A 20,134-nucleotide genomic window follows, 5' to 3' on the forward strand; every position below is an offset into this window, starting at 1 on the left:
GCGTCTTGCGCGCCCTTGAGGGCGACACCTTGTGTAATGGCATCGCTTGCTTGGAATTTCTTAATAATTGGCCTCCAGTTACTTCCTTCCAGTGGTGACAGCCAGGAATGAAGAGTCACAAGTTCAACTGGTTTATTTAAAAACTGAGTGAAAGAATAAAGGAACTATAATGAACGAGGGCCTGGAATCAAAGCAGCGTCGACACCAATGAACGCTTATTATGCTAAAAAATGGGAACGTCTTGCGGTGACTATCTCATTTAATTCCCACAGTAAGTCCGCTTTAGGGTGGCCAGATTTAGCAAAAATGCATAACGTCTAGTAAAATTTGAATTTCAGATAAACAACGGAAGTTATTTTAGTATAAATTTGTTCCAAACATGCTTACACTAAATAATGACTCGTTTTTCTGAAAGTGAAATTTAGGAGGATGTCCTGTACTTTTCTGGCAATCACTGCCCTCTAGGCAAGTGTGACTGTACCTCGTTTACAGAAGGAAACCGAGGTTTAGAGAGATTAACTTGCTTCTGATCGTGTAGCTAAAAACTGGTGAAGCCACAAATCCAAAGACAACAGTACTTTTTTCCAACTTCTTAAATGAAAAGCCTTATGGATCAACACATGTATTGTTAAGTCATTTTTGGATCAACTATCCTTTTGGGTTTGACTTCTCTTGCAGATGGTGATTGCAGCCATGAAATTAAAAGACGCTTACTCCTTGGAAGGGCTTCCCTGTGGCTCAGACAGTAAAGCATCTGCCTCGCAATGCAGGATACCGGGGTTCCATCCCCGGGTCAGGAAGATCCCCTGGAGAAGGAAATGGCAACCCATTCCAGTACTCTTGCCTGGAAAATTCCATGGACCGAGCCTGGTGGGCTACAGTCCATGGAGTCACAAAGAGTTGGACATGACTGAGAGACTTTAAACTCCTTGGAAGGAAATTTATGACCAACCTAGACAGCATATTAAAAAGCAGAGACATTACTTTGTCAACAAAGGTCCCTCTAGTCAAGGCTGTGGTTTTCCAGTAGTCATGTATGGATGTAGAGTTGGACTATAAAGAAAGCTGAGTGCAGAAGAATGGATGCTTTTGAACTGTGGTGTTGGAGAAGACTCTTGAGAGTCCCTTGGACTGCAAGGAGATCCAACCAGTCCATCCTAAAGGAGATCAATCCTGGATGTTCACTGGAAGGACTGATGTTGAAGCTGAAACTCCAATACTTTGGCAACTTGATGCGAAGAGCTGACTCATTTGAAAAGACCCTGATACTGGGAAAGATTGAGGGCAGGAGAAGGGGACAGCAGAGGACAAGATGGTTGGATGGCATCACCGACTCAATGGATGTGAGTCTGAGTGAGCTCCGGGAGTTGGTGCTGGACAGGGAGGCCTGGTGAGCTGTGGTTCATGGGGTAGCAAAGAGTCATACATGACTGAGCGACTGAACTGAACTTGGCATACTGTATTTGAAATTCATCCATATTGTTACATATACCAGTAATTTGTACCGTTTTATTGCCAAGAATTTCACTGTATGGATGTATTTTGGGTTAAAACACACACACATTTGCCAATTAATGAACACTTGAGTTATCCAGATTTCAGTGAAAACAAATAAAGGGATTATAAACATTCACATACAGGTTGTTGTATAGACATAGGTTTTCATTTTGCATGTGGATTGGGATTGCTTGATCATATGGTCTATTTTTTCCTGTATAGGAAAGTGCTTGGGTTTATCTGAGCTTAACACATTTGTGATTTGTTTTCCTTCATTGTATTTTGAAAATTCTTAACAGTTATTTCTTTAAATATTCTGCTCAGTTTCTTCTCCGTCTGGGACTCCGACGATGTATTAGACTATATGATATCATCCCATAGACCTTGAGAGCTTCCCTGGTAGCTCAGACAGTAAAGAATCTGCCTGTAATGCAGGAGACCCGGGTTCAATCCCTAGATTGGAGAGATCCCCTGGAGAAGGGAATGATAACCCCCTCCAGTATTCTTGCCAGATAATTTCATGAACAGAGGAGCCTGGCAGGCTACAGTCCATAGGCTCACAAAGAGTCAGGAACAACTGAACAACTACTATATATTATTATTCTTCATAGACATTGAGTACTGTTTTCTTTTTGGGAGTTTCAGTTTGGATAATTTCTGTTGACCTGTTTCTGAGTTTCCTGATTATTTCCTCAGGTATGATAAGGTGTTCTGATGAGCCCAGAGAAGATATTCCTCATCTCTGATCTTGTGCTTTTCATTTCAGTTTGTCCCTTTCTTATAGTTTCTGTTTGCTGAAATCTACTCATGTATATTATCCCAATTTTCAACTAGATCTTCAACATGTTAATCAGAGTTAAGTCCCTGACCAACAGTTCCAATATCTAGATCATATGTGAATATAGTCTTATTGTCTATCACAAATGGGTTGGTTTTTTTCTTGATTGTGTATCTCAAAATTTTTATTGAATGCCAGTTTTTACTTATATATCAGTAGAGACTGAAGTCAATAGTATTAATGTCTGGAAATAATCAAGTCTCTTATTCTGTCAGGCCATTTGTTTGGGGTTTGGTCAATCTAGGCAGGAACTGGGCTAGGTTTGCGCTTTGTTGTTGCTATGCTTGCCTTTAGCGTATCACAGATTTCGAAGATATTAAGAAGAGGTGGCAAGAATACACAGAAGAACTGTACAAAAAAGATCTTCATGACCCAGATAATCATGATGATGTGATCACTGACCTACAGCCAGACATCCTGGAATGTGAAGTCAAGTGGGCCTTAGAAAGCATCACTACGAACAAAACTAGTGGAGGTGATGGAATTCCAGTTGAGCTAGTTCAAATCCTGAAAGATGATGCTGTGAAAGTGCTGCACTCAATATGCCAGCAAATTTGGAAAACTCGGCAGTGGCCACAGGACTGGAAAAGGTCAGTTTTCATTCCAATCCCAAAGAAAGGCAATGCCAAAGAATGCTCAAACTACCACACAATTGCATTCATCTCATATGCTAGTAAAGTAATGCTCAAAATTCTCCAAGCCAGACTTCAGCAATATGTGAACTGTGAACTTCCTCATGTTCAGGCTGGTTCAGGGGCAGAGGAACCAGAGATAAAATTGCCAACATCCACTGGATCATCGAAAAAGCAAGAGAGTTCCAGAAAAACATCTATTTCTGCTTTATTGACTATGCCAAAGCCTTTGACTGTGTGAATCACAATAAACTGTGGAAAATTCTGAAAGAGATGGGAATACCAGACCACCTGACCTGCCTCTTGAGAAATTTGTATGCAGGTCAGGAAGCAACAGGTAGAACTGGACATGGAACAACAGACTGGTTCCAGATAGGAAAAGGAGTATGTCAAGGCTGTAGATTGTCATCCTGCTTATTTAACTTATATGCAGAGTACATCATGAGAAATGCTGATCTGGAAGAAGCACAAGCTGGAATCAAGATTGCCGGAAGAAATATCAATAACTTCAGATATGCAGATGACACCACCCTTATGGCAGAAAGTGAAGAGGAACTAAAAAGCCTCTTGATGAAAGTGAAAGAGGAGAGTGAAAAAGTTGGCTTAAAGCTCAACATTCAGAAAACGAAGATCATGGCATCTGGTCCCATCACTTTGTGGGAAATAGATGGAGAAACAGTGGAAACAGTGTCAGACTTTATTTTGGGGGGCTCCAAAGTCACTGCAGATGGTGACTGCAGCCATGAAATTAAAAGATGCTTACTCCTTGGAAGGAAAGTTATGACCAACCTAGATAGCATATTCAAAAGCAGAGACATTACTTTGCCAACAAAGGTCCATCTAGTCAAGGCTATGGTTTTTCCTGTGGTCATGTCTGGATGTGAGAGTTGGACTGTGAAGGCTGAGCGCTGAAGAATTGATGCTTTTGAACTGTGGTGTTGGAGAAGACTCTTGAGAGTCCCTTGGACTGCAAGGAGATCCAACCAGTCCATTCTGAAGGAGATCAGCCCTGGGATTTCTTTGGAAGGAATGATGCTAAAGCTGAAACTCCAGTACTTTGGCCACCTTATGCGAAGAGTTGACTCATTGGAAAAGAGTCTGATGCTGGGAGGGATTGGGGGCAGGAGGAGAAGGGGATGACAGAGGATGAGATGGCTGGATGGCATCACTGACTTGATGGACGTGAGTCTGAGTGAACTCCGGGAGTTGGTGATGGACAGGGAGGCCTGGCGTGCTGCGATTCATGGGGTCGCAAAGAGTTGGACACAACTGAGCGACTGAACCGAAGTGAATGTTATTTTGTCTTTTGGTTGGGACTGTAGAATTTTTCTCAAGTGTTCATCCTTAGCTTTCCGCTGTTGTGCATACCTGTACCATAACGACAGGTCTCTATGCCCTTTGCCCATGCCCCCAGCAACTGCTTGCTGGGTTGGTAGTCAGAGAGAAGTCAGGGTTCTTTGTTCTAATTCAGCCTCAGTCTTAAGTCCTTTGTGCCCAGACTTGGGAATGAGTCTCTTCTCAGCATTCTTGTCCCTCCGTTCTGTGGCAGCCAAACCCCAACTTGTATCTGTGGTTGGTCTTGAAGGGGGAGTTCCCTGCCCCTCTTGCATTTGCAGGAGGCCTTTAATGGTATTGGTATAAAATCCTGGGGCTCAGGATTGAATCCTGTCCCTTCCAAGAGCAGAGGTTTTTTTCTTACCTTGGCCCAGCAGCAATGAGTCCTTACCTGTGCCCTATGTAGACAGGGTTTTCTGCTCCCCTTTCTCCCCAGTGGCTTAGGCCTTTTTGCTCTTACTGAGGTAAGGACCTAGGCAGGGAGAAGCAAGTTTTCACGACTTTCCTATGCCTCCTTCCTTTGCACGTCTCCAAACCCAGGGAGGCTCTACAGAGGTCCAGCACCCCTACTCCTCGCAAGTCTTTCTCACGAACATGGGGTAGAGTTTTTGGAAAGAGCTGGTCCACGCATCCATGGTCCCTCTATATCTCAGGCTCCCAGGGGTTTTATACTATCATCTTAGCTTCAGTTTGGTCTTTAGCAATTCTTTAATATTTTAGTCGATTTTCTCTTATCTGCGTATATGGTGGTCAACACTTCTCCCACACTCTGCTACAGGTGAGCAGGTCTACATCCTGTCTCCTTGGAGGGGTTTGTCCATCCTTGAAATTAAGGCTAGTTGATTGCCGTGCCACATCGGCCATCTGACAGACCCAATAAAATGCATGATTTTGTCATCTATCCAGTTTTCTGTTTGAGTCAGGGTGATACCCTTTCCAGATATCTACATCACAGGCATAAGAGGAACTTCTGAGTCTCCTTTTACTTAATATATTTTAAGAGGAACACTTTTAAAATCACTTTGGTAATGTTAAATCGTATCACGTGTGTAGATGTAGCCTTAAGAACAGATACAATGAAAACGAAACAGTACTTTTCAGTAAGCTACTGTTGTCTGCCAAAGGCTGAGCCAGAAGCCCGTTTTTTTTTTGTTGTTGTTGTTGTTTTTTTAAGTGTTACATAGGACTTCCCAGGGGGCCCAGTGGATAAGAATCTGCAAGCCAATGTAGAGAACATGGGTTCCATCCCTCGTCCCGGAAGATTCCACATGCTGTGGAGCTGTGTGCCACAACTCCTGAAATCTGTGTGCTCTAGGGACCTCAACAAAGAGTAGCCCCCACTCTCCAAAACTAGAGAAAGCCCTGGAGCACCAATCAAGACTCAGAACAGCCATGAATAAATACAATAATATATATATATATATATATGTATGTGTGTGTGTGTGTGTGTGTGTGTTACATAAAAGAACTGATACTTTACCTTTGATGTAACAGAAAGATGGGTGGGGAGGGGAGCAGGGCATGAAAATGAAACAACTTTTTGACTGTTTGAGTCCATGTTATTTAATGTTACTTTTGCTTCACTGTCTTGTGTAGACAGTTTATACTGTAAAATAAATTTCACTATAGATGTCCCTGGTGATAGATAAAGGGGGATAGATAAAGGTTGACCCTTGTACAACACAGGTTTGAACTGCATGGGTCCACTCATACACACTCCCTGCCCCCTGTCCAATAAACACATACTACAGTACTACACAATCTGCAACTTGGTTTTATCCATGGATACAGAGCCCAACTATAAACTTACACACAGGTTTTACCCCAGTGGCAGTGTTCTTAACCCCTGCACTGTGCACTACTCAAGTATCAACTATATTGCAATTGAGCAAGTGATTTAGCTCTTGAGTTTTTTAATTTACTCCAGTCTACCCTTTGACTGGAATATACTGGGTTGGTTCAAAAGTTCGTTTGAGTTTTTCCTTAACAATTTATGGGAAAAGCCTAACAAACTTTTTGGTCAATCCAGTGGAAGAAACATTACAAAAGGGCCTGGATTTGGCTCTGTAGGGGTGTGCAATACAGCAAAGGAGCGATACACATACAAAACCCAGTATTAGGAAGCGGCAAATGCCCTGGAAAGGTTAGGTGCTAAAGATTAAGACCACATCTAAATGGGATGGAGAGAGAGGTGAGAGCAGGAAATTAACTCTGGAGAAGGCACAGAGAGGAAAAAGTATCCTAGGCAGAGGTGACACCAGCACAAGAGAGGTCAAAGCAAGTAAGATATTTGGCTTATGACCAAAAAAAGCATATATGTATGATACATATTATATATCTATAAAAGATACATATTATATATACATTTTAAAGATAAAAGGTCAACAGCTATGTAAACAAGAAAAAGGCAGATGGTATTATTTAACAAATACTAGTTGCCTGCTACTTGCCAGGCATTGCTCTATGCTCTCGGAGAAGGCAATGGCACCCCACTCCAGTACTCTTGCCTGGACAATCCCACGGATGGAGGAGCCTGGTAGGCTGCAGTCCATGGGGTCACTAAGAGTCGGACACGACCGAGCGACTTCACTTTCACTTTTCACTTTTGTGCACTGGAGAAGGAAATGGCAACCCACTCCAGTGTTCTTGCCTGGAGAATCCCAGGGACAGGGGAGCCTGGTGGGCTGCCATGTATGGGGTCACACAGAGTCGGACACGACTGAAGCGAAGCAGCAGCAGCTCTATGCTCTGCAGATCTATCAGTTAAAAAAAAAGAAACACTATGGAACTTATATTCTAGTACAATGAATCAATAAAGTAGTATATACTGCTGGATGGTGATTAGTGCTACTGGGGAAAAAAGCAGCAAAGAAGGTGGATATGTGTCTATTAGCAGAGGGCAGTTTACATGATTACCTAGAGAGGTCACAGAAAGCCTAAGGAGGAAGCAATTAAACATAGATCTGACTGGTGGGGGTTTGGGTCGTACAGAAGTCTAGGAGAAGAGTTCTCCAGGCAGAGGGAATAGCCAGTGCAAAGACCCTGAGAGGGTGCCTCCTGGGGTGACTCAGGAACAGGAGACCCCTGTGGCTGGGATGCAGTGAACACAGGGATGTACTTGATGAATTCAGGGAAGTAGTGGGAGGCAGTGGGGTTCAGTTCCTATAGGTCCTCCTAAGTTATTGTAAGGACTTTGTTTTGCTCTTGAGCAAGCTAAGAAGCCTAAGGATTTTAAGCAGCAAAATGATTCTGGCTGCTATGCTGAGAACTGACTAAAGAGTGGGGCAGGGACCAGGATGGCTTCAAGATCAATTTAGACCTTACCGGATTAATCATCTAGGGTTCTATGTGGATGACTCTGACTTAGCCCAGAATAGTAACACTGGAGAGGCTGTGGAGTGGTCACAGTTTGAAGACAGAACTGAAAGGGGTTCTTGCTGACTTACCAGGTGTGGCATGTAAGAGGAGTCACTGGTGATGTGTGATGATGTGAGCAACTGAAGGTACACAACTGCCACCCGCTCATTCGCTTCAGTCATGTCTGACTCTTTGTGACCCCATGGACGGCAGCTTGCCAGTCTCCTCTGTCCATGGGATTTTCCTGGCAAGAATACTGGTGGGGGTTGCCATTTCTTCCTCCAGGGGATCTTCCCCACCCAGGGATTGAATCGGTGTCTCCTGCCTTGCAGGCAGATTCTTTACTACTGAGCCACCTACTGGAAGACATCTAGTTAGGGATGAATGTGCTGGAGAGGCAGATGCGGCAACAGAACATCCAGACTGTGGTTCTGGACTTTCACGGACCAGGGCTGGTACGTAAATTGGGAATGGCTTGGAAAATGGGTGAGGTCACTCACAGTGAGTATAGAAATAAGACCTGGCGTATGCTCCAAGGTTAGGAAGATGGGCCACAACTAGCAAAGGGCACAGAAGCAACGCTGCCAGAAGGGCACAAGGAAAACCGGGAGAGCTGTGTTCCAGAAACCAAGAGAATTAATTCTTTCAAGCAGGGAGGCATCCGCTGGTAGATGCTACCCACGCACTAAAGAGGTAAGAACTGACAACTGACCATTGTATTTAACGGTGTGGACTGTTGGGGACCTTCACAAGGACTGCTTTGGTGATGTGGTGGTGGTGGCAGCCTAAGTGGAATGGGTTCAGATGAAAATGGGAGGAGGAATTAGAAGGTAAAGCTGGCAGCTTTGCTGAAAAGGGAATAGAAAAATGGAGTGGTGGTTGAAGAGGGGTGTTAGATCAATTTTTTAAGATAAATCACAGCATGCCAATGGAAATGATGCAAGAGAGGGAGGGGGAGAAACTGCTGAAGTGCATTCCTTGAATAGGTAAGAAGGTGAGACTGAGCACAGTAAGTGGTGGCACTGGCTTTAGATAAGAGGAACATGAACAATTCACTACAATAAGAGGAGGGAAAAGCTGAGTACAAATGAAAGTGGATGAGTGGCTACTTGTACATTTAAAAGGTATCTTTGCAAGCAATGATCCAGGAGAAAAGTTGGTAGAGTCCTAACAATGTAACATTTACACAACAGTTCTGGGATAGGGAGCTCAAGCAACATCTACCTATATAATGTTACAGTGAACTAAGTTGAGGTTTTACCTTAGTTCATTTTAAGATATGAGAAGGGAGCATGCCCCACTGACTCTCAGGCTAACTGCGGACTCCACCCTCCCCAAGCACTGGCATGCTACTCCAATCAGCCATCATGAAACCAAACAAGACACATTCAAGCTTTGTCTGCTTTATTTCACTACATGAAGTTAAGCAATAAGGCAAAATAGTAACCTGTCATTCATAAAGACCAAGGAGTGCCTCTCATTCCCAAAATGGACCAAAAAGTCTATTTCTTTACAAATATGCGTGACATTTAGCTCATTAAGTCTATAAACAGTCTGAACAAAAGAAAACTCTAGTGGGCCAATCAAATCACAAATTCAGATTAAGTTCCCCAAATTGCAGTTTCTAGTGCTAATGACATCTAATTTGCTTGCAGTGGTACACACTCACCATACTTTAAAAATCTTGCACCTGATCTAATACAAAAAATGAACAAATAAAAGTCCAAATTCACCAGCTGCAGATATTGAACCATTTCTCCTAACACACAGAATTACCAGCCTGTAGTGAAAACTATCTCGAGCAAACAGTAAATCAAGAGCTCTGTTATTCTGCAAGCTAATTTGGCTTCTGAGGAAACAATTCTATGATCAAAAGTGTTTTTGTGTTTCTGTGTCACATGGGGGTGATGAGACCCGTTACTTCAACACTGTTATTTCTGGGAACAAACACCAGCTATATGCCATAAATGCCTAACAGTGTGTAGTCTGTGCAAACGTGTAAACACAGGACGTTATTCTCTACCTTGAGGCTTATCTCCTCCACTGGCAAATATGCGGCACTGGCGTCACGGCAGGCTGTAGCGGGCAGTGAAATAGAAATTAATTTGACACTTTGTACAGTCACAAAAACTTGAACTATTTCTACAGTTTGCAAATTTGTCATTATACAACACGCTGCCCCAACTCCTAAGAGACTAAGCCTTACTACTGTCATAATATTAGAGATATGAGTTCTTTTTTTCTTACACTGCAGCATATATATTACTCTGTGGAATATTGTTTCATAATATTGGTTTGATCTTAAGAGTACTATTTAGTGTCTTTCAAAGGTTTCCTAAATATTTCTACTTTCCAAGGGGAGCTGAAAAGTTACTGTGTCCTATATTTTAAATTGCTATATATATTTTTTTTAAACTAAAGGCTTGAACTTAGAAACAAAACCAGGGTATAAACAGGAAATTTCTTTCCCCCAAAAGTCTGTTGGCCACTTGCTAACATTACATTTATGGAAACATGGTGCAGGTGGTGGTCTACTTTGTCAAGTCTCATTTTAGAAAACATCACAGAAACTAAGGTTGGCAAGCCAACTCCAGGATACCAAGTGAAAACAGCATGTGTGTTGTTAGGCAAGTATTCTGGGCTGCTTGTTGAACTATTTTATGGTTTATGATCAAAATGGTCTTATTTGACAAACCTACGATAAAAGTCATAAACTCAGGAAGGAGGAAGGTTTTTTCTTAATATCCAGTTTTGGATTCAAGAGATTACAAATGTTACTTTCCTCTTCAATCACTGGAAAGAACATTAGCTCAGATCATGATAAAAATCTAACCTTTAAGATATTTTCTGCATTCCAGAAGTGAACTTGCCCACCAAGTTTTCTTTGGGCTCTTTCCGGGTCCCAAATACTCAACAACTTACTGAGTTAAAGAGGCAGAGAGGAGAAGGGGTATGGAGTAAGACATATAAAGCATGCCTCCCTGTGGCAGCATCAATCCCTGGATATTGTGGCAACAGTTAAAATGAATAGAATTTGCCACCCCAGTGACATGACATGCAATTGCTTCCTTCTCAAATTTTCCCTAAGAGAAAAGTTCCATATTCTGCTGGGAAAAAGATTTTTACAGCAACTAATACATTAGTATCCTACATTCACTTAAAGAGGTCAAATGAAGGTGCCTTAACTATTTCACAGGTCCTTCCAATCATCGCAAAACCAAAGACAACGTGACAATTCTATTTTCCTGTCAAATGGATGGAAGCCAGGAGGCAAGGGAAGGGATATATATTTAGAGTGCTAGAGTATATCCAGTGGAATGCAAAAAGCAGTTGGTACAACACTGAGACCAGTGCCAGGTCATCAATAGCAGGTCTAACTTTTGGTTATTTTACGTTTTCATCTGTGAGACTGATCCTTTATGAGATCAGGTCGGGAGATAGGATGGAGTTTCTCAAGTGGTCAATTGAATGCCACTCCAAGGAACAGCCACATCCTTTCTTGAGATGGAACTATGCTGTTGTGAGTCAACGTGCAGGGTTCAGTGAGGGAGACACAGACTTACGGGTGTGAACAGGAGAGAGCCAGAGGTATAGCAGTCGCTGTGTTCCTAACGCCTTGCCTACACGCCCACCCTGCTAGGAACAGGACTCAGTAGTGCATGGTACATCATTATAAACAAGGTCTAACGAAGCAGCGGCTTCCACATTTTAACGCAGATTCGTGGTGATACTGTCCTTGGGGATCTGCCCGCCAGTGGAACATTTTAAGGAAGAAGCGGGCCCAAGCTGAGTTCCACATGCTGGGTGAGCCAGATGACTTCTGTGCCTTGGTCAGTTTCTTCGATGGGGCGGATGGGAGTGGCCAGGTTTTTAAAATCATGCTTCATCTTAAAGCACACGGTCACTTCGCCCTCCTCACGTTGTGGGGTCACTTTGATGAAAATACCCACTTTGTTGGCCTTTCTGAAGGCTATAATGCTATGAAAGGAAATAAGCACAGATTAGGCAGGTCACAGGTCAGCCAAGCCAGTTAGACTCACAGTCATTTTATGGCCCACAGGAAATCTCCGACGACAAAATATGACCAGAATCCCGTTTGTCAACAATGAAGAGTTTCTTCAGCAAAATGCCGATCTCCTTATTTTATTACAAAAGTAAAATACAGTCATAAAACTTAAGATATGAAAAAGTGAATCTTTCTTCTTATTTTCTTCTTCAGTACACAGAGAAAAACTGTCAACAGTTTGGCTCTTAACCTACTACGTATTTTTCCACGCACTTACTCTTCTATGCTTTTTTAACCAAGACAAAAGGGACACACTATTCTGTAACAAGTTTTTTCCCCACTGTTTATCACAAACACCTGTCCATATTGGTGCACATAGATCTCCTCCATTTTACTTAATGGGTGCATAGCAACCATAATTTGTTTACACCGATTTCCTGTTACAAACGTATCTTCACATTAACTTTTACAAACGTGGTAATATTTCTACAGGATACAGACTAATGCTAACTCAGAGTTTTGAACAATTTCTAGAATATCATAAATCAGTGTGTCTTGTAAATAGCCTCTGTGAATTAGGAATTTTTAGAAGAGAAAAAAATCTCTAGTTCAAGTTTCCACCTCAGTTTTTTGATATGCACTTGAAGTTTGTGTTTAAACAGTTTAGCTTCAAAAGTAAAAAACAATGAAATAAACAGAACTTGATCTACTATCCAAATGATACTCAACTACTCTAAGAAAAGTAACTGAAACTAAACATTTACATATTATCCACTATTATGTTACTATTAATTTCCAGACATCTGGAAGTCCTAAAAAGTACAATAATGTGAAATATAATTAAGCATTATACTAGCACAACCATTTTGAACCAACTAAATCTTTTATTTATATTAGATTCATTTAAAAAATTCAATTAAAAATAGTTAAAAAAAATTCTTTCTAGCCTTAATTTCCCAGGAAACCACTGATCAAGTGTAGTATCTGTTCTTATCAGTTTAATATCTGATACATCCTCTGTCCGAGGACAATATATTAAATGGATTTTTGGGATTAGGAGTTGGAATAGGAGCTTGCTCCATCCACTCCACGCATCGACCTGGTATTGCAGTACTTCCAGGAACGGTGCACCAAAGAAAAAAAAAAGAAAAAAAAAAAATTCAGATTCTTGGTGCCTACCTAGACCTGCTGAAGAGAAGCTGTGGGGATTGGTACTCTATATGGAATTAAAAAAAAAAAAAAAAATTTAAACACCCAACCTGGTGCTTTCTGAAGTTAACCCAAGTGTTGCAATCACTGTACTAACCTCATCTTTGCAGTCACTTGGTTTTTCTAATTTGGCCCATGTTGTTATATTTGTTCTCTCCAGTATCTTGGTGAGGAAGCTTTTAATCATTTTGTTAAAAAGCCTTAAATATGCCCTATACTAGTGTACTAAATGCTATTGCTTTTCAGCTCAAAGCACATTCTTTCTTATTTTCTTGGCTGCACCACACACCTTGTGGGATCTTAGTTCCCCGAACAGGGATGGAACCTGGGCCCTCTGAAGTGGAGGTGTGCAGTCTTAACCACTGGACTGCCAGGGAATTCCCTAAGCCCACTTTCTGTATCTTGCTTTGTGACACAGGATTCTGCTAACCACACTCCTGCTTTTTAGGCTGGCTCCCCGTCAGGCTCCCTTCAGGGGCTCTAACAGAGACCAGTAGCCTGTGGGAAGAAGGGCTGCTCCTCCGGGGGAGCCTCCTATCTCTGTGCAGCTCCAGCGGGCAGCACTCCAGCGATGCATCTTCACTCAGGAAGTGGCATCTCCAGGTGCAGTTTTCCAACTGCATAACCAGCTTCAGCACGCCACTCCTCCTCTGCCAGCCTGCCATGCCAGCACTAGTCAGGCAGTGTCCCCTCCCTCCCCCATTTCCCAGAGGTCTGAGCTGCAGCTCCACGGGACTCCTCCTTCCTTCAAGCTTCTAAATTCTAATCATTTTAACCATTTCTCTTTATCCTCTTAGCCCTAGGGATGGTAAATGCTTCACTGAATTGCCATCTCTGGGATATTTCAGATTTCTTTTTAACTTTTAAAGTTACCCAGTTAAGTCTTCATATTAAATTTTCTCTGTTCAAATAACAGATGTGATTTCTGTTTTTTAGACTGAAAGCTAACCAAAGTATTCCTCATCTGGGAAAGGTTTCGCTTTTACTTCTCAGTTAATAACTGAGAAGTATTAGGTATGAGAGAATAAAATCTATTACTCACTCAGAGGGAAAGGTGGTGGGCAAGTCGACAAATCTAACGATAAATCTCTGGGGACAGAGTACTGTACCCTGTACACAACCATTAAAAAACACACACCTGAAAATTTTTTACCATGGGAAACACAGGTTAAAAAAACTGCTTACAGAATGATCCTAATTATGAAAATGTTACTGGTGTTTATCTCTGGTGGTGAGATTTTATTTTCTTCTTCATATATATGATTTAATATATCATATAAAAATGGGCTTCCTTGTGGCTCAGCTGGTAAAGAATCCACCTGCAATGTGGGAGACCTGAGTTCGATCCCTGGGTTGGGAAGATCCCCTGGAGAAGGGAAAGGCTACCGACTCCAGTATTCTGGCCTGGAGAATTCCATGGACTCTATAGTCCATGGGGTCACAAAGGGTTGGACACGACTGAGCAACTTTCACTTTCACTTCACTAATATATCTTCATATATATCAGTTAATAATAATAAATAGGAAGAAAATATTACTTAAATTCAGGTAAGAAAACTGAGATCTATCAGTGGGCCTCCTGTAAACCAGCCAACTGTGGTATGTGGGTGGGTGGGTCGGGGGCGAGTCACAGAAAGATCACTTACTCAGGATCGTCCTGAAAGTCCTGGGGTTCTGCCAACTCGTCATACTCTGCTGCTGCATCCTTGCCGGCTAAAACGAGCTCTTTGGGAGGCACCACCACCTGGAGAGCAGCACAGAGAGGCTGGTCTCAGAAGGGGTCAATGCACTGCACAACATTCATCCAACAGAATACAGCAAAGTACTGCCCTGACCCAGACATACAGAAGGAAGCAGCAAGTTTCAAGAAACATACAACATTACTTCACTTACAAAAAGTTTAAAAACATATTGTTTGGGAATACAGACATTTATGATAAAAGATTAAGAACAAAGAAATTTAAGGGAATGAAAAAGTCAAGAGAGTGCTTAGTTCACTGGGGTTGCCATGGGTAATTCAAGTGGGAGGACACGGGGGCTTCAATTGTGCCTTCACTGTTTCATTTCTTAAGGGGCTGGAGGAACATGGGTGTCTGTATATTGTTCTCTATACTCTGTGGTATAAAAAAAGAAAAACAAAAAGGAGAAACACATAAAACATAAAAAGAAGAAACATATAACATAAAACAAAGGAGAAACATAAAACATATAAAGGAGAAAAACACATAAAGGGGAAGCTTAGAACTTCCAACAACGCAAGAGAAGACTCTACACATGGACATCACCAGATGGTCAATACTAACATCAAACTGATTATATTCTTTGCACCCAAAGATGGAGAAGGTCTATACAGTCAGCAAAAACAAGACTGGGAGCTGACTGTGGCTCAGATCATGAACTCCTTACTGCAAAATTCAGACGTAAGTTGATGAAAGTAGGGAAAACCACTAGACCATTCAGGTATGACCTAAATCAAATCCTTTTTGATTATACAGTGGAAGTGACAGACTCAAGGAATTAGATCTGATAGACAGAGTGCCTGAAGAACTATGGACGGAGGTTCATGACGTTGTACAGGAGGCAGTGATCAAGACAATCCCCAAGAAAAAGAAATGCAAAAAGGCAAAATGGTTGTCTAAGGGTGCCTTACAAATAGCTGAGAAAAGAAGATAAGCTAAAGGAGAGAAAAGGGAAGATACACCCATCTGAATGCAGAGTTCCAAAGAATAGCAAGGAGAGATAAGAAAGCCTTCCTCAGTGATCAATGGAAAGAAATAGAGGAAAAACAATAGAATGGGAAAGACTAGAGATCTCTTCGAGAAAATCAGAGATACCAAGGTAACATTTCATGCAACGATGGGCACAATAAAGGACAGAAATGGTAATGGACCTGACAGAAGCAGAAGAGATTAAGAAGAGGTGGCCAGAATACACAGAACTATACAAAAAAGATCTTAATGACCCAGATAACCACAATGGTGTGATCACTCACCTAGAGGCAGACATCCCGGAATGTGAAGTCAAATGGGCCTTAGGAAGCATCACTACAAAGCTAGTGGAGGTGATGGAATTCCAGCTGAGCTATTTCAAATCCTAAAAGATGATGCTGTTAAAGTGCTGCACTCAATACACCAAAAATTTGGAAAACTCAGCAGCGGCCACAGGACTGGAAAAGGTCAGTTTTCATTCCAATCCCAAAGAATGTCCAAACTACTGCACAACTGCACTCATCTCACACGCTAGCAAAGTAATGCTCAAAATTCTCTAAGCCAGGCTTCAACAGTATGTGAACTGTGAACTTCCAGATGTTCAAGCTGGATTTAGAAAAGGCAGAGGAACCAGAGATCAAACTGTCAACATCTGTTAGATTACAGAAAAAGCAAGAAAGTTCCAGAAAAACATCTACTTCTGTTTTATTGACTATGCCAAAGCCTTTGACTGTGTGGCTGTTTCCACCACAAACTGTGGAAAATTCTTCAAGAGATGGGAATACCAGACCACCTTACCTGCCTCCTGAGAAATGTGCATGCAGATCAAGAAGCAACAGTTAGAACCAGACATGGAACAACAGACTGGTTCCAAATTGGGAAAGGAGTTCATCAGTCAAGGCTGTATATTGTCACCCTGCTTATTTAACTTATATGCAGAGTACATCATGCGAAATGCCAGGCTGGATGAAGCACAATCTGGAATCAAGACTGCCAGGAGAAATATCAATAACCTTAGATACGTAGATGACACCACTTTTATGGCAGAAAGGGAAAAAGAACTAAAGAGCCTCTTGATAAGAATGAAAGAAGATAGTGAAAAAGCTGGCTTAAAACTCAACATATAAAAAATGAAGATCATGGCATCTGGTCCCATCACTTCATGACAAATAGATGGGGAAACGGTGGAAATAGTAACATTTTATTTTGGGGGGGCTCTAAAATCACTGCAGATGGTGACTACAGCCATGAAATAAAAAGATGCTAGCTCCTTGGAAGAAAAGCTATGACAAACCTAGACAGCATGTTAAAAATCAGAGACATTACTTTTCTGACAAAGGTCTGTCTAGTCAAAGCTATGGTTTTTCCAGCAGACATGTATGGATATGAGAGTTGGACTATAAAGAAGGCTGAGGGCTGAAGAATTGATGCTTTTGAACTGCAGTGTTGGAGAAGACTCTTAAGAGCCTTGGACTGCAAGGAGATCAAACCAGTACATCCTAAAGGAAATCAGTCCTGAACATTCTATTGATAGGATTGATGTGGAAGCTGAAATTCCGATACTTTGGCCACCTAATGCAAAGAACTGACTCCTTGGAAACGACCTGGATGCTGGGAAAGATCGAAGGCGGGAGGAGAAGGGGACAACAGAGGATGAGATGGTTGGATGGCATCACCAACTTACTGGACATGAGTTTGAGCAAGCAAGCCCCGTGAGTTAGTGATGGACTGCCTGGAGTCCTGCAGTCCATGGGGTTGCAAAGAGTCAGACACGACTGAGCGACTAAACTGAAGTGAAAGGAGAAACAGTGGTTCCAACATATTTTTTGAAATGGGAATACTGGCTATGTTTATGGCCATGAAAAACAGTTTTCTTCACACTTAGCCTTTGGTTGTAACTAGGCTTCAACTTTGCTCTGTTAGAGGTTAACAAATAACAATGTTAATAACATTTCTAATTATGGAAATAAATGTGGCTGGGGAGCTGAAAGAGAGAGAAAAGCAGCAAATTCATAAGCTGGGTATATTTATCAGGTACTTATTTCTATCTGGATAGAGACACTGGATAGACAGCTCATTAGTGTTATTTTAAAAAGGAGCAAGGACAGATGAGTGTCATCTCTCTTTGGAAGTGATGCCGGGAAATGATTCCATTAAAAAGCAGAATGAAAAATAAAGAGATAAATTCTCTACTAATAAGCATAACTCAAATAACTAATTAAAGATATAGGCATCCTTTCTGCTGATTTGTTATGAATACCATGCTGAATTACGAGACAATAAAATGGCCTATTATAGAGAAAAGTTCTTGTTCTAAAATTTCAAGTACTAAATGAATCATGAAATAAAATGTAGAAAGGTCTCAGTTCATTCATTCAAGTAATAGTGAGAGTCAGAATCACCTATTTTAATATTTAGTGCCACGTATACTCTCACCGACTCGATGGACCTGAGTTTGAGTGAACTCTGGGAGTTGGTGATGGACAGGGAGGCCTGCTGTGCTGCAATTCATGGGGTCGCAAAGAGTCAGACACGACTGAGCGACTGAACTGAACTGATATTCTATGCAGGCCTTCCCAGGTGGCGCTAGTGGTAAAGAACGCACCTGCCAATGCTGGAGACATGAGACTCGGGTTCAATCCCTGGGTCGGGAAGATCCCCTGGAGGAGGGCAAGACTACCCGCTCCATTACTGTTGCCTGGAGAATCCCACGGACAGAGGAGCCTGGCAGGCTATGGTCCACAGGGTTGCAAAGAGTTGGACATGACTGAGGTGACTTAGCATGCACACACACATGCATACTCTATGTAAGCAGAGGGCATCTAGCTGAGGCACATCAGCTTTTAAAAGGAAATGTCATTTCCTTTGCTTCTTGAAGAATGAGTATGCCTCAGGCAGAAAGAGAGGTATGGGCATGTCTGTCAGCAGAGTGGGATGGGAATTAAGAATTCTAGGTAAAATGAGTAGCATATATAATTCTCTAGGAACATTAGAGTTTATGACCCATTGGATCTGCTTGGATATCAACCATTAATGTGCATGATCTAGAGAACGCTAGATTTAGTTGTTCTAGGGAAGATCGTAATGGAAGAAAAGAGATGAGGATATTAAGGAGCTCTTAAGCTTTGCCACAGAGAAGGCGATGGCACCCCACTCCAGTACTCTTGCCTGGCAAATCCCATGGATGGAGGAGCCTGGTGGGCTGAAGTCCATGGGGTCGCTAAGAGTCGGACACAACTGAGAGACTTCACTTTCACTTTTCACTTTCATGCATTGGAGAAGGAAATGGCAACCCACTCCAGTGTTCTTGCCTGGAGAATCCCAGGGACGGCGGGACCCGGTGGGCTGCTGTCTATGGGGTCGCACAGAGTCAGACACGACTGAAGCGACTTAGCAGCAGCAGGAGCAAGCTTTGCCAAGGAATTTAGTTTATTCCAATGTCAGAGAGACACCAAACAAGCAGCCTGCCATGATCAAAGCTAAATCTTAGAAAGACCATCCTAATGGCAAGAGAGAAGATGGGCTGGAGTGGAAGTGGGGGTGAACTAAAAAAGGGAGTTAGAAAGTTACTGTCCTAGTCCATGTGAGAAATGATGAAACCCTCAAAAAGGGCAGTGGCAGTGTGCCTGCGGATGAAGTAGAAAATCTTAGAGGTGAAATCAAGGGAACCTGAAGACTGGATGTGAAAATAATGAGTGTGGAATCCTTTAAAGCAGGTCAAATGAGGCCACTCTTGGGAAGTCAGAGTCACTCAGAATGAAGCAAAACACTCCTACCTTAGCAGTGCTGTTGATATTATCAGGGTCCCCCTCCTCGCACTCCAAAAGAGTCACGTGGGTAAGGTTCTCCACTGGATTCGTGAGAGTCAGGAGGACCTGGCTCTCCTGGAGAAAAGGAAAGGTATCTTTCAGACATGCTCCCCTGCTGCCACCTAGGTCCACCTTCTCTCATGATTATATCACAAAATCATCACCCCGTGTGCCCCCGCCTCCCACCATCACTCTTGAGCACCCCACCTGTACCTCTGCATCACTGAATTCTTAAATGCTCATCAACTCCTATATTACTTATACACTAGACTATATACTCTCTAGAGTTGCTATTTCACTGAGGAAATGAATCAGATTCCATAAAAAGGGCCAGTTACTCGATCCAGAAATTCTGAGAAATATACATTATCTAAGTGACTGTTTAAAGTTTGTAACTCTTACCCTACCCAGGATGTCACTAGGACTTAAAAGGAAGCCCTCATAAATAAAATATAGAAGCCACAGGCCAGCCAGATGTATTAATATAGCAAAAAAAAAAAAAAAAAAAAGGCATATCAAGACTATAGAAGACTTTTAAGATTTCTTGAACTTTTTTGGCATGCTCTAGCAAAAAAAAAAAAAAAAATCTTTGAAATGAACAAGGACTATAAAAGTGTCTTTATTGCTGCAGAACATTCTGTAATTTGTTGGGAGGCATGTGTGGGAGTTAAGGACTCAAAGAACAGAGGGGCTGCGGTAATGAAATCTATGACAATACACACACACACACACACAGATGGTGA

General features: G+C 42.0%; 1 protein-coding gene, 1 long non-coding RNA gene and 1 pseudogene across 4 annotated transcripts in view; 2 read left to right on the top strand and 1 right to left on the bottom strand.

Annotated features, from left to right (window-relative positions):
- The first annotated feature begins 9 nt into the window (after positions 1-9).
- LOC147369688 (uncharacterized) lies at positions 10-1,633 on the top strand. The gene is made up of 2 exons (XR_015167746.1): positions 10-271; positions 679-1,633. It is a non-coding gene; the product is annotated as an uncharacterized LOC147369688 (long non-coding RNA).
- A 7,413-nt stretch (positions 1,634-9,046) lies between these two features.
- The window catches only part of DCTN4 (dynactin subunit 4), a 32,916-nt gene continuing 21,828 nt past the window's right edge, over positions 9,047-20,134 (bottom strand). For all 3 annotated transcript variants that reach the window (XM_086412458.1, XM_086412457.1, XM_086412459.1), the window contains 3 exons: positions 19,359-19,466; positions 14,521-14,618; positions 9,047-11,637 (listed from right to left, as the gene is read on the bottom strand). In XM_086412458.1, coding sequence (XP_086268584.1) covers positions 11,424-11,637; positions 14,521-14,618; positions 19,359-19,466 — 420 coding nt within the window. In that variant the 3' untranslated portion in view covers positions 9,047-11,423. The remainder of the gene's footprint in view (positions 11,638-14,520; positions 14,619-19,358; positions 19,467-20,134) is intronic.
- On the top strand, positions 12,601-12,801 carry LOC147369690 (U2 spliceosomal RNA; annotated as a pseudogene).

This window comes from Bos grunniens, chromosome 7 (genome assembly GCF_055505025.1).
Source record: "Bos grunniens cultivar Pamir isolate PY7600 chromosome 7, Bosgru_T2T1.0, whole genome shotgun sequence".
NCBI classification, from domain to species: domain Eukaryota; kingdom Metazoa; phylum Chordata; class Mammalia; order Artiodactyla; family Bovidae; genus Bos; species Bos grunniens.